Below are 12,849 nucleotides of genomic sequence, written 5' to 3' on the forward strand. Positions count from 1 at the left end.
ACTGTGTACAGAAGACATTTTACTACACGCAGGCACGTTGACATTATAGCCGCTGCAGCTGAACAGATGGCGTGTTTCCCACCCAAGGGCTGCCTGTTCCAACAGCGCAGGCAACCGAAGTTTGGAGCTGGAGGTTTAACATGAGTATTTACCATCAGACACACAGAGCGTGTAAGCAGCAGTGATCCCAGGCGGACAGAATAGGAAACGGGCTTTTGTGCAGATGTGATGCAAGGACGACTGGGTGCAGACACAAACCCGCTGTGCTTTCCGTGTCTTTTCACTCAGCTTTGGAAGAACTGGTCCAGCCCAGAGCCGCTGGCCCCTGCCAGCTGTAGTGCCATTCTTAATCCATAGCTATTTGTCCATTCAATCTAAGCAACCTAGGATGATCTAAAGTCTAGTCGTTTCTGGTTAAAACTTTCCTATCGGAAGAAGCCTAACCGCTAATTAATTTAATTCCTGAATTAATTTAGCAGTGCCCTGCACTGCTCGACGTTCATTCCTGCCCTAGCATTGATCTCAGCCCAAACTAGTGCTGCCCTGGAGGGGTGTTTGCCACGAGCAGGGCATTTACTGCCAGTCAGGGCTGAGGCCAGGGTCACGGGACTCCGCTGCCCCGTCCAGCCACCAGAGGTCACTGTGGACGCGCCAGGGTGAGTGACCCGCCGCAGCACTAGCTAGAGTTGTTCTAAGCAGGAGGCTCCTGGTCTTCAAAACCTGCTCAGACGTTTTAGACCCACACAGGTATGGGAGGAAGCTGTTAGGAGGAAAGGATTCCAGGAACACCAGACAAAAAAATGCAGTAGTCACCGTTTTCTAAAATTCTTAGCCCTGAGCCTCGGTTGTCACAAATCTAGATGAGACACAAGGTAGGATAGTAACTTTCAGTCCAACTTATGGGAAAAAAGCAGAGGATCTAATTTTGATAAGTGGCAAGTGGTAGGGATTTGGGCATCCTTTTGTTGTTTGGAAAACGGGATTGTCCTAATGTTTAAAATGGATAGCGGTGGAAAGAGTTTATATATAACCAGTTCTGCACTGATGGATGCAAGGCCTTTTGTAACTGAGGCCACATTGCGGGGCTGCAGCCTGGTGGAGGCTGGAGATGCGTGATGCTCTCAGAGGCGGCTGTGTTCCCCGGTCAGCGTGTCCACGCTTCCCGGACGCCCGTCCAGCTGCTTTGGGCGCAGCTCACCGGAAATAAAAACCAGGGATTCAAGCGACAGTGACTGCATCGGGTCCCCATCCCGTTACAAACTGTACGGACGTGAAATGGTACAAATGATCAGCTTCCATCCCGATGGAGACCTTACCAATCCCATTGCCCTTTGCAGAGTGTTCCCAAAGCCTCCCCTTTGGGTTGAAGCTCACAGCGTCAGAGCAAGAGAGGGAACTGGTGACTCGGGGCTAAGTCCACGCGCAGCAGGGCTTGAACCAAGACAAATGAAAGGTGGAAGCTGGTAAACATGCCAGTGGCCCCTGACACCCTGGAGCAGAATCTGGTCATCTTGCCAACCCATCCCCCTCTTGGAGAAACTGAGCCAGGGCAAGCACTTAGAATTTATAGTGTTCGGAGAAGAATGAAATAGCATAGACTCTGTGGAGAATGGAGAGAAAGGGAACTGAGCAGAACAAACGAGGTGGCTTTAGTTCCTAACACAAATCCCTACCACTTGCCACTTGTCAAAATTAGATCCTGTGCTGTTAAAGTAGGTAGGCCCGTGTCATGGCTCCACCAGGAACCCTGGGCCTATCAGCTTAGCGAGGAGACTGCTGTGAATGCCGAGTTAAAATTCAGCACCGGCTTCTACCCACGCCGAGATGCCCTGGTGCAAATGCCCTCCCGGAAAGTCTGGCCCTGCGGGTGGCCGCAGCTGCCGCTTCTGCCTGTGTCCATCTGTCTGCTTTCCCAGATGGGCCAGTCTGGTCTCCCCTGTTGCCAGCTTACTGCCATCTTGGTGAGGCCAACACTCTCCATAAAAGGGGTGCCAAGAGGTTAAAACAACCTCCCGCCAAGACTCTTCACTTCTTGACTCCCTAGTTAGTGGCATCTGTAGGTGCCCCGAATAGTTCCCTGCAAAGCTCTTCAGGAGAGAGGAGATACATGACATGCATACTTCACTTAGGTGAGTCAAACTTGGTGTTTTACAAATACATAAGTAAAATATAAAGAAAAGCAGTGAGACATCAACCATCTTCTAGTAATTGGGCGATTCCGCCGGCCATTCTTGCAGTGAGCACAGGCAGGGAGGCGGTCCCTTAGTTCCACGACCCTAACCTCGCAGACGTGAGGGTCCCGGTGCTAAGTGCATTTCTACTCTATAAATGCGTGTACGATTGGTTCAGCGTTTTTGATTCATCTGATATCAGCCAAAAGTAAAAGTGGAAAACAAAATCAAAATGAACCAAAAACAGTGGCTCGCTGCCCTGGGCTTCACTAAGACAAGATGCCCACCATACATTGTGGGTAAGTTCAGGGAATTTTCAAGGGTAAATTTTACTATTGTCTAAACTCTCCTCACATTCTAACTGAGACTGTAATTCCTATGTAAGACACATCACTGTACTACAAGGTGGACATGCTTTCAATGCGACCAAAATCTTTCCTGATCCCCTCCAGACGCAGGTCTCCGATAATCTGAGGAGGACCATTAGCTCTCAAGGATCATGATTACTAGAAGGCAAGTGGTGTGCTAGTAAATAGTTAACACATGGCTTGGTGGATGCGGGGGGAAACACCCTGATGTGTAATGTTGGCCAATTCCCATGGTGTAAATGCCCATTATCACCAGTTTCAACTTGCCACCTTCATACCGCTGTACAGGGCATTGGGACAGGTGTGCGTAGCCGGCTCTTGCTGGCTGGGACAAGCTGATGTGATGTGTGACTTCGGCACAGCACTGGAAGGTCCAGGTAAGTCTGTGTCACTTCAATCTGGTCCCATCCGTTTCTTCCTGACTGAATTCCTTATTGCTGTCCAATCAGGCTTGGGGACGGTGACCTCTTTATGAAGTTTTCTAGCTCTGAAGAGCCTCACTCAGTCACCCACCTACGTCCATTTGCCCATGTGTCACAGTGTAACTAGGAGGAGTGGAAAAATAAAACCTATATCTAAATAGTCCTTTTGAAATAAAAATAAAGGCTGTTTAGGATAACAGACTGGTTGTGATAAAAAAGGCAGAATAGAGCTCGTTAGTATAACCCTCTCATTTTAGAATAAACCGAAGCAGAAAAAGTGGTTACGTGACTTGCTCAAGGTCACTCGGTTTGTTAATGGTGCAACCAGTTCCCCGGGAGCCCAGGGAACTCTCCTTTGTATCCTGCCGCCTCCTTCCAAAGGTAGGCATTCACATTTTCTAAGGTGTGTGAGGTGTGCGGAGAGAACTACTATCAGCTCGTCCCGATGTGGAGTCAGAACTTGCTGGCCTGAGGTGCCAGGAAACGTCCCAAGAAGATGTCGACGACTTCACAGGTTGTTATTCTGGCCGTTCACGTCTTGTGGGTCTTTGGTTTGTTCGAAGGCCAGATCTGCTTGTCTTTTATTAAAGTCTCTTTTTACTCTTAAGAAGAAGAAAAGAAATGAGGGTTTATTCACTGAAAAGAGAGATTTAAGCATTTGAAATGATAGCATGAAGTCCAGTGACTTGTAAAGAGGTCAGGGACACCTTCTTAAGAACATCATAGATATTAAATGTTGAAGTCCCAATTCCTCGGCCCTTCCCATCAACAGAAGCTGGAAGCTTGTTTACCTAGTACAACCTTTGAAATCTCTTACAAGAAAAAAGGGTTCCTGAAATTTCCAAATGTTCTATTATGGACAGTCACCATTTTTGTAAACAGAATGAATAAAAATGTTAAAAATATATTAAAGCTTTGCCAGTGAATTCTGGCTGAAACACTATCATTCTCCCTGGGCTGCTGTTCTTGCAGGAGCCGCTCACTTACTTTTCTCTGTTGAAAATGATGAACTCCTTCTGCACCGATTCAAGGTGCTCTTGAAGAAGGCACGTCTTCCAGGTGAACATAGAAAAGAAAGTAGAATTAGCGTGAGCAGATCAGTGAGGGTCCTCCAGCAGCCACTAACCGACTGAGCGTCTGTTCACTGAATGGCCCAGTCAATGCATCTTCAGAACAGACGCTCCCTCAAAGCTCGTAGCAGGAGTGAGACACCAACCAGAACAATAGGGGAGCAGTTAGGGGAAAAACAGCAAGAGGGTAAAACACATCAGCACTGCTCCCCGCAGTGAGCCAGCAAGGAAGACTTGGGTTACGGTTCATGACCTTGATGTCCTTGGGGACAGGGCTCACCGAGCTGGTCACTTACCTGTCATCTCCTGGCCCTCATGTGAAAGGGTTGGAGGTTCTACTTGAATTTAATAAACAGCCTGGAAACATCTCTTCACCCTAAATTCTTATCGAATGTTCCCCTCAACAACCTCGCTGGGGTTCAGGGGCTAGACTTCAGTGGCAGCAAACAGAGCTGCCTTTATCTGAGTTTCTCACAGACACGCGCATCACTTGCTTTGCTGTTTCACTGTCTGGCTTTCAACACCAATCAAGGACTTGGCATCATCATGAGAAAACAGAATCTCAAAAAAACAAAAGGTTCTCCTCTGGCCCAGGACAGTGCAGCCCTAGGTCCAATGTGTTAGAAGTCCGCAACAAAGTACTTCCAAAGTACTTCTGATGAAAACTATTCTTCACCAAGGAAAAAATATAATTCGTTCATTTTTTAAAAACTCTAGGAATTAGAAAATACTATGTCCTCAAGTACTGAAGCGTTTATTTTCTTTCATGAGCAAATGATTAAGTGATAAGAGAGGAAACTATAAAAAAAAAAATTTCAGAGAAGGGTTGGGGGGGTGGGGGGAACAAAAGAAAGGAGAGATAAGACTCTGCCTCCTCTTATTCTTAACCAGGGGTCCTGGTAACCCTGAGGGTTTCTAGTATCAGGGGGGACATGAAGCTTTGGGAGAAACATGATCTGAGAGAGCTCATAGGAACAGCAGCTTTGCTCTAAAATTTTAGAAAAACTATTTTAACACTAAAATATTACATAAAATATAAATATATAAACATATAAAGTATTACATATTTTAAGATATATTTACATAATATTGTTTATATATTTTCTTTTATATATGTACATTTCTATATGTACACATATGTATTTATATAAATATTACATGCATATATAAAACATTTTATATAAAATATATATATAATAAAATAATATAAAGTATTATATGAATAAAACACATTTATATAAATATATATATGTATAAAATGTTGAATAAAATATAACATGATAAAAGGCATTTACAAAAACCCCACAGCTAACAAAATACTCAGTGATCAAAACTAAAATCTTTCTCCCAGAGGTGGGAAAAAAGACAAAGATGCTCACTTTCACCATTGCTATTCAGAATTGTACTGGAGCTATAGACATAGCGATTAGGCAAGAAAAAGAAAGGCATCCAAACTGGAAAGGAAAAGTAAAACTATTTCTATTTGCAGATAACATGGTCCTACATGTAATAAAAGTCCCAAAGAACCCACAAGAAAGTACTAGAGCTAATAAACGAGTCCAGCAGAGTTCCTGTGTGCACAATTGACAGAAAAATCAGTTAATTCTATGCACCAGTAATCAATGATCCAGAAAGGAAATTAAGGAAATTCCATTTCCATAGTATCCATAATAATAAAATTCCTAGGAAAAGTTTAACCAAGGCTGTGAAAGAGTTATACTCTGAAAAGTAAAAGACATTGCTGAAAGAAATTGAAGGGAGCCTGGAGTAATAAAAAATTTTGAAAATGGTGGTGGCTGCAAAATGCTGTGAATAACTTAGTGCCACTGAATTGTACACTTAAAAATGGCAAATTTTTTGTTATATATGTTTCCCAGAATAAAAATGTTAAAAACAAAACAAAAAGACCAAGAGGATGTAAACTTCTCTGATCAGTGATGTAAAGGCCTGTGTGTGTGTTTATCACAGGAAGAGCCACTTCTTGGTAAACGGTTCTAAGGTTGGCATGAGACCTGGGGGAAAGAGGAGACTGCTTTTTCCTTTCGTTTGTATTAGAAAATATTTGGGGACTGTACTGTGGGTAAGAGGGAGGGAGGCAGACTTGCTGCTGCAACCTGGTGGCTGGGCAGGTAAGAACCAGGACAAAGGACCAGGGGAAGATGTCCCATGGGTGGAATTTGACCTTGCAGCTCTAAGAACAGCAATGTCCAGTTTCCACTGTCCAGTTATAACATTTTCTTTCTTTTAATGTATTGAACCACTTATTGAGGTTGGGGTTCCAGGAAGATAATGGTGTGTAAGACTGACCTGGTCTTTGCCCATAAGAAGCCCTCATTTTAGTGGAATAGGAAAAAACACACAAACATATAAGTAAAATACTTATAAACGGTGTTAATGTCATGAAGGAATTAAAAATAGGGGCTCGGAGAGCGATGGTGACTGGACTTCATCATTGACAAGGTGGCATTAAGGGCGGAAAGGACGAGACAAAGGCTCCTATGGGAAGATCCAAGAGAACATTCAGGAAAAAGGAAGAGCGAGGGTCCTGAAGAAGGAAACCTACCGTGCTTGAGGGTCCGACACTTCAGGGCCTATGTGGTTGGAGGGCAAGGATGACAAGGACAGGATGGGGCGAGAAGAGGAGACACACCATGGGGAGCCCAGCAGGCATGGTAAACTGTTACCTGCAAATTGCTGCTGTCTCTAAAGCTGTAGGAAATGTGCAATAAAGATGCTATCTTATATTGCTACACTCAGGGCCTCGATCCAGCTCGAGTCAAACTGTGTAGGGACATAGAGAGGAGTGAGTCTGGAGACGCCAGTTGGGGATGATACGAAGAAGAGATCCTTCAAGGGAAGACGGTCACAGTGAAGAGAACGAAGCCCGCTGGCTTGTGGCACAGATGAGCACCCTTTGCAGGGCCCTAGAATACACGTAAGGCAAGAGGCCAGCCTGTGAACTAACAGGATGCGACTTCGGTTGGCCTTTAAAGGGTATAGTGGTTCCTGAGGACTAGAGAAATGAAGGACACTGAGCATTCTTACTTGTTTGCAGAGCTATCATCACCACAGGACTATACAGTCTTTGAGAACAGGAATGTCACCGAGTGCAAGAATCATACTTACAACTCTCTCTGGTATTTAACATAGGACCTGGCAGGTAATGGGTTCTCAATAGAAGTAGCCTAAATAGATGGAGGGAGGGAGGGAGGGAGGGAGGGAGGGAGGGAGGGAGGGGTGGGTGAGTGGGTGGATGGATGGATGGATGGATGGGTGACCACTAGACGCAAAGTGAATGTTGATTACTTCACCATCATTATAACACATAGGACCACATGTATAAAATCCTACTGAGTCCCTATAAGTTACTGCATTGAAATCTGAGCTCTAACTCTGACAGAATAATATAATTACAAAGTCAGCTCAGCCTAAAATCCAAAAATAGTGCTTGGCCATATAAGAATCCCATCATTTCTGCTCTCTACTTCTGTTAGCCTCGATATCATGAAATTTTGCTTGTAGCAAAGAACGGACACCACCTGTAGGGCTGGCTGCTCCCAGTAGGAGTGAGGCCCCAAAGAGCCATGTGTGCACGGCAGGCCTTGAAGACGCTGTGGGTCGGGTTCCAGACCACCGCAATAAAGCGAGTGCCGCAATAAAGCGAGTGCCGCAATAAAGCGGGTATCACAATAAAGCGAGTTGCAATTTTTTTGCTGGTGGAGGGTCTTGCCTTCGGTTTGTTAAAAACAGCATCAAAGCAAAGGGCAGTAAACGAGGTATGCCTGCGCTTGGAAACCTGCCCGCTGAAAATTGGTTCGGGGTAGTCACCTGGCCTGGGCTTGGCCAATTAGAGTCTCTCCCGGGACACTGACGACTGTGAACTGAGAGCTGGGAGGACGTCATGACGGAATGAAGTTCACGACAGAGTTAGAGGTCGCGAAACGTTGCTGTCAAGGTCCCCAGGGCTGCCTGGGTGTCCAGCTCCCTGCGCATCCACAAGGCAGCGAAGCCGGGAGCTGAGGTGACCTCCCAGCAGAAGCTCCCAACCCAGCAGCAGCCCCCCGAAGGCTCCCAGGAGGCCGCAGGGACCTGCTCACCTGCGAGGAGTCACACTTCCTCAGCTCCTTCTCCTTCTTGGCCAGGCGCTTCTTTTTCTTGTGAAGAGGCTTGGACTCCAAAATCATTTCTTCAAGTTCAAAGGTGGGGTCGCAATTCAGCCTGCCCTTCTGCGAGGAAGACAGGCGGGCTCACTCCCTGGACCCCCGGCTCATTCCCGAGCCACACCCGAGCAAACGCACGCGGGCCTGGCGGAGCACCCCGGGGTACCGGGTAAGTTTGGCTATATTTTGTTTATTTCTCTAAACTCCCAATGAGCCTCCTGTGAGTTGAAATCAAACGACAATGATTTTTCTAACGCTTGAGCTTTGGGGTTCTGTGTCTCAAAGTGTGTCCCAAGGGCCGTGTGGGTTGTTGGACTCGCTTGAGCTGTCTGCTCAGCGTCCCCGTGTCCCAGGGAGGCTCCTCCCGTCGGTGTTTCTGAGCACGAGGCCCAGGACACTGCACGTTGAACATGCTCCCCAGGTGATTCCGATTCACAGAAAGGTCAGACCCGGAGGTGGAGTGTCCCTGGGCGCAGGATTGGCGGTTAATGGCAGTGGTGCGGGGTCTGGAAGCAGCAGGAGGGGGTGCCTAGTGTCATGGGTCAACCTGGCACCAGCTGCCCCTACTGGACCCTGCAGAGTAGCCCGGTAAGTCCTTGGCCCCAACGTCTGGTCGCTCCAAAAGGTAGACTCTCCACCCCCCAGAATCCAGTGCACTGCCGTCTCACTGTGCACTTGCACCCCGATTCTGGCTCTCACCAGCGGTCTGCAGTCGGCCACGGGTGGCCCCGGGCCGGGGACCCCCGCAGTGGGAATTCTTTCCCTACGGCTCTCAGTCATTACGACTATAAGAGGGATGAATGGTAAGAACGAACACCTCACCCCAACCCTAACCGTTTTCAGTCCCGGGACTCACAGAGCCCCACGGATACAAATTCCTACATGTTTGGAATCGGAGAAAGCATTGTTTTTTCTGTCTTTCTTTGTGTTTAATTTCATGTGTGTGAATTTCGTGTTTTTAAAATTTATCTTTATGGCTGAAGGTACTGCAGGTGGCCCCTTTGTTTCTCAATTAGCAGATTCCTGGAAAGGACAGCAGCAGGTCCTTGAGGTTTTGTGTCCTTCTAGGGCTGAGGAGCTGAACTCTTAGCATTGAGATGTGTGGGGACGTAACTCTGGTTTATGTCAATCAGCCGGTGGTAAAAGTGGTTTCATTCTATGTTGTTTCTCTTAAAAGTCAGAGCCCATCGATGACGTTAAGTGAGGTCTACGTATTAGGAGGCTTAGGGCTCCCTTCCTGAAAAGCATGCACAGAAAGCGGTTAGGAGCCAGAACTGCGCACAGGTAGGCCTGGGTTAGAGTTCCAATTCCGCTGCTTGCTAGCATGGGGCCCTTTGGTGGCCAAGTTCTTTGTGTGTGCCTCAGTTTCCTCATCTGTAAAATAGAAGTCTGAGTTGTTTTTAGCCCCTGTGTGGTCCTCTAACAAGCCCAGCTGTGCATCTGGCACACGGGGGATAGGCACTGGTGAGAGGTCCTATGGATTTGTTAGGATTGACTCACAGTAGGAATGAATCCCGGAACGAGCCTCTTCTGCAAAACTGCATCCCAGTTCACATCATCCATATACGGGAAGTTCTGGACGTCAGACAAGCGAGAAAACCGCTGGTCCGGGTCAGGTTCAAGCAGCTGCCAGTGGAATAGGAACATTAAGATCGCGAGGAAAGTCAAAACGAGGCAAAAATAAATCATACGCATTCCCTCTAGATGTTTTCAAGTGTAGGATCGAAGGAAATAAGGCAGCGCTCCCCTTCTCTAACCCCACGAGCAAATAGCGCGGATAATGCCCAGTTAAAATCAATTTTAAGTTGGTTTTTGCAGTGCGGGGAGTGAAAACAGCTTGTCCTGTTGAGTCAAACGTATCTTTCACGGCAGATTCCCCTGCTTCCTAACTGTGGGCAAGTTGGTTCTCTGAATCTCAGTTTACCCATCTGTAGAAAGGGGAGAATAACCTATTTCATAAGGCTGCAGCCTTATAAAACTTCATTTCCCACTAAAAACGTTTGCCGTTTTTACAACTAACCGAAATATATTGGGGGTGACCCAGAGAAGATGTAACTAAGGTAACTGCCGTAGCTCTGGGTTTTATGAACTGGGATTACAGAGCCCCCCCGCGCCTCCCAACAGTAACCACCCCAGAGCCAACAACACTTCCACAACCCTGTGGCTCAAACGAGAAACGGTAATTCCTCCTGAGGACTGTCCTGGAGGTGACAAGCTGGGGTCGCCAGGGTAGAATTTTAGGGTGAAGAGGGCTGTCTTGGACCTGAGGAAAATGTGCTCATGGAAGAAGACCACCCTATTCATCTGTGACATGACCAATGGCAATGTCCCTGTTCTGAAACGGGGGACTTGACCCCAAAGACGAGAGACACAGGTTTGACTCCCCAGCCCCTTTCCTTGACCTGCCACCACCGGCGCAGTCCCCCTTCCTGCAGGAGGGCCACCCTCACCTCGTGGGGCCCTACTCCTCCCAGGCTATCATGACACGCGACTGAGCCCCCGCCACGACTGTTCTGAACCCTGGGGAACGTAGGCAGCTTGTCCATTCAAGCGCCCCATGTCCCCGCCTGTCAGGCCCTGTGTTGGAGCCTGAGGATACGACGGGGAACAGGTCAGATGCTCTCACGCAGCCCGGAGGACGATGATCGTCAACCCAAGAGGCACACACGTGCGACACAGAACTTGAAATTAAGAAAGGGGCTGGGGGAGGGAAGTGCTGCGTGAGCTCACGCAGAGGGAGGCCTCCCCAGGGGGCGATGCTTGAGCTGAGGCCCAAGGCTGTCCTCAAACACGCAGAAGGGCTAGTTTTTGGTTCACTTGCTTCTGTTAATTTCTAACCCACCGAACCCAGTACGTGGTGCGCCTGTGCCTGGCCCGTGTGGAACCGCACACCACGTGCAGCTGGACTTGACTTGAACTCAGCGTCGCCAAAGAGGCCTGGACCCGTTCAGGGAGATGGGTCCACTGACCGTGTGCTTAGAGGCATCAGCAACAGCAAATTGCTGAAAATATTTCTAAGTGTTTCATGACAAACCCTGCGTTTGCCATGAACCCGGAGGTAGTTAGGACTTTTCTATCATACAAATTACTTTGATCTTTACTCTGAGAACAATGGGAAGACAACACAGTTTGCTCTGAACAGAGCACTATGGGGCAGAATGAAATGTGGAACACTGCACGGGGTGCCCTGGACGGTGTGGCACGGCTGGAGCTGCTCCACACCCCAAAGGTGGCAGGTTTCGTTCCTGGGCAGGGCACATGCCTAGGTTGTGGGTTCAGTCTCCAGTTGGGGAGCATGTGGAAGGCAGCCAATGTTTCTCTCTCATACTGATGTTTCTCTCTCTCTCCCCCCCTCCTGCCCCCCCTTTCTCTCTCTAAAATCAGTGAGCATATCCTCAGGTGAGGATTTAAAAAAAGTGCACAGGGCAAAGCAGTTGTAAGACCTGATGGCTGCAGGGCTGGGAAGACAGCAATGGGGGTGGAGAGAAGCGACAGATTCAAAGACTATTTAAAAGGTCAAATTACAGAACTTGGTGATGGATTGGATACGGGGATGATGAATGGTTTCTGGTTTCTGGCTTGTACAAGTGACGGACGGACAGGCCAGTTGCCGAGACAGGGAAATTTGGAGAAAGCCCAGGAAATACAGAGAGATCAAGAACTCCCTTTGGACACACTGCGCTTGGGGTGACTTTGGGACATACAGGAGGACACGTGCGTTGCCTACTGAAGCCACGTGTCTGAAAGCTCTTAGCCGCAGAGCCCGCTGGAAACGTCCACGGTCAGGGCGGCCTCCAACACTGTGCGCTGAGCTCTACCCAGAGAGCCTGCTGCTTTTATCATTTCGTTTATCATGGAATTCATCTCCTTACCTTTCTAAGAAGTGACACCATTTCCTGTGACCAGGCAGAAGGGTAGGACACAACAGCCATCTCAAACATGTGGGCAATTTCCTTGCTGGAAGTACTGGAGCGAATATGGTAGGGTCTCTTAAGGGAGAGAGGAAGGAGAGGCTTCGTGTTTACAGGGTCCAAGGAAAAAACGTTGCTTTGCAAAGGTTTCCAAGTTAAATTTTCAACCAAGTTAAATTTTCAACCAGGAAAATCTCTGTGTCATTTTCTCACCCCCTCCAGCTGGTACTCTTGTTGGCAAATGCACATATGGTCCCGTGTGGCCAGATCTCCTACTTTTTAAAAAAGACACCAGAAAAATCTATGGTTTCGTTTGAAATCTCAGAATCTGTAAAAGTTGATGATTCCCCTCGGCCAAACAAAACATTCCTGTGGGCTAAACCCACCTCTGAGATGCTAATTTGGAACTGTTTTGTGAGGCAACCTATGAACGTATTTTCATAAATTACTGGACACGTGCTCAGTAAGGTGAAGTTTTAAACCATTAGACACGTGCTCAGCAAGTTGAAGTTTTAAACAATTGTTAGTTTGATTCTAAAACGATCCAGAGTTTACCATATGCCTCTTTTCACTTGTTTGGATCATAATATGTTCAGGGTAGAAAGTTACCCAAAAGGCCTCAACCCTGTCCGAATGTTACGAGTCCCTGGTTGTATGGAGCGGGGTAGCAAGCTTTACTGTGAGGCAAAAATATTTTTATTTCGGACAGAACCAGGTTCATTTATAGTTTTAACTGGGACTATGGGG

The 12,849-nt window shown here is 47.4% G+C and overlaps 1 protein-coding gene across 1 annotated transcript in view; it reads right to left on the minus strand.

Moving 5' to 3' along the window:
* STK32A (serine/threonine kinase 32A) overlaps positions 1 to 12,849 on the minus strand; it is a 91,287-nt gene continuing 78,438 nt past the window's right edge. Inside the window, exons 9-13 of the mRNA XM_081136455.1 lie at positions 12,064 to 12,180; positions 9,692 to 9,817; positions 8,129 to 8,257; positions 3,949 to 4,013; positions 1 to 3,563 (exon numbers count right to left, since the gene is read on the minus strand). Coding sequence (XP_080992581.1) covers positions 3,470 to 3,563; positions 3,949 to 4,013; positions 8,129 to 8,257; positions 9,692 to 9,817; positions 12,064 to 12,180 — 531 coding nt within the window. The 3' untranslated portion in view covers positions 1 to 3,469. The remainder of the gene's footprint in view (positions 3,564 to 3,948; positions 4,014 to 8,128; positions 8,258 to 9,691; positions 9,818 to 12,063; positions 12,181 to 12,849) is intronic.

The sequence above is a fragment of the Miniopterus schreibersii genome (assembly GCF_964146895.1).
Source record: "Miniopterus schreibersii genome assembly, chromosome: 4".
NCBI classification, from domain to species: domain Eukaryota; kingdom Metazoa; phylum Chordata; class Mammalia; order Chiroptera; family Miniopteridae; genus Miniopterus; species Miniopterus schreibersii.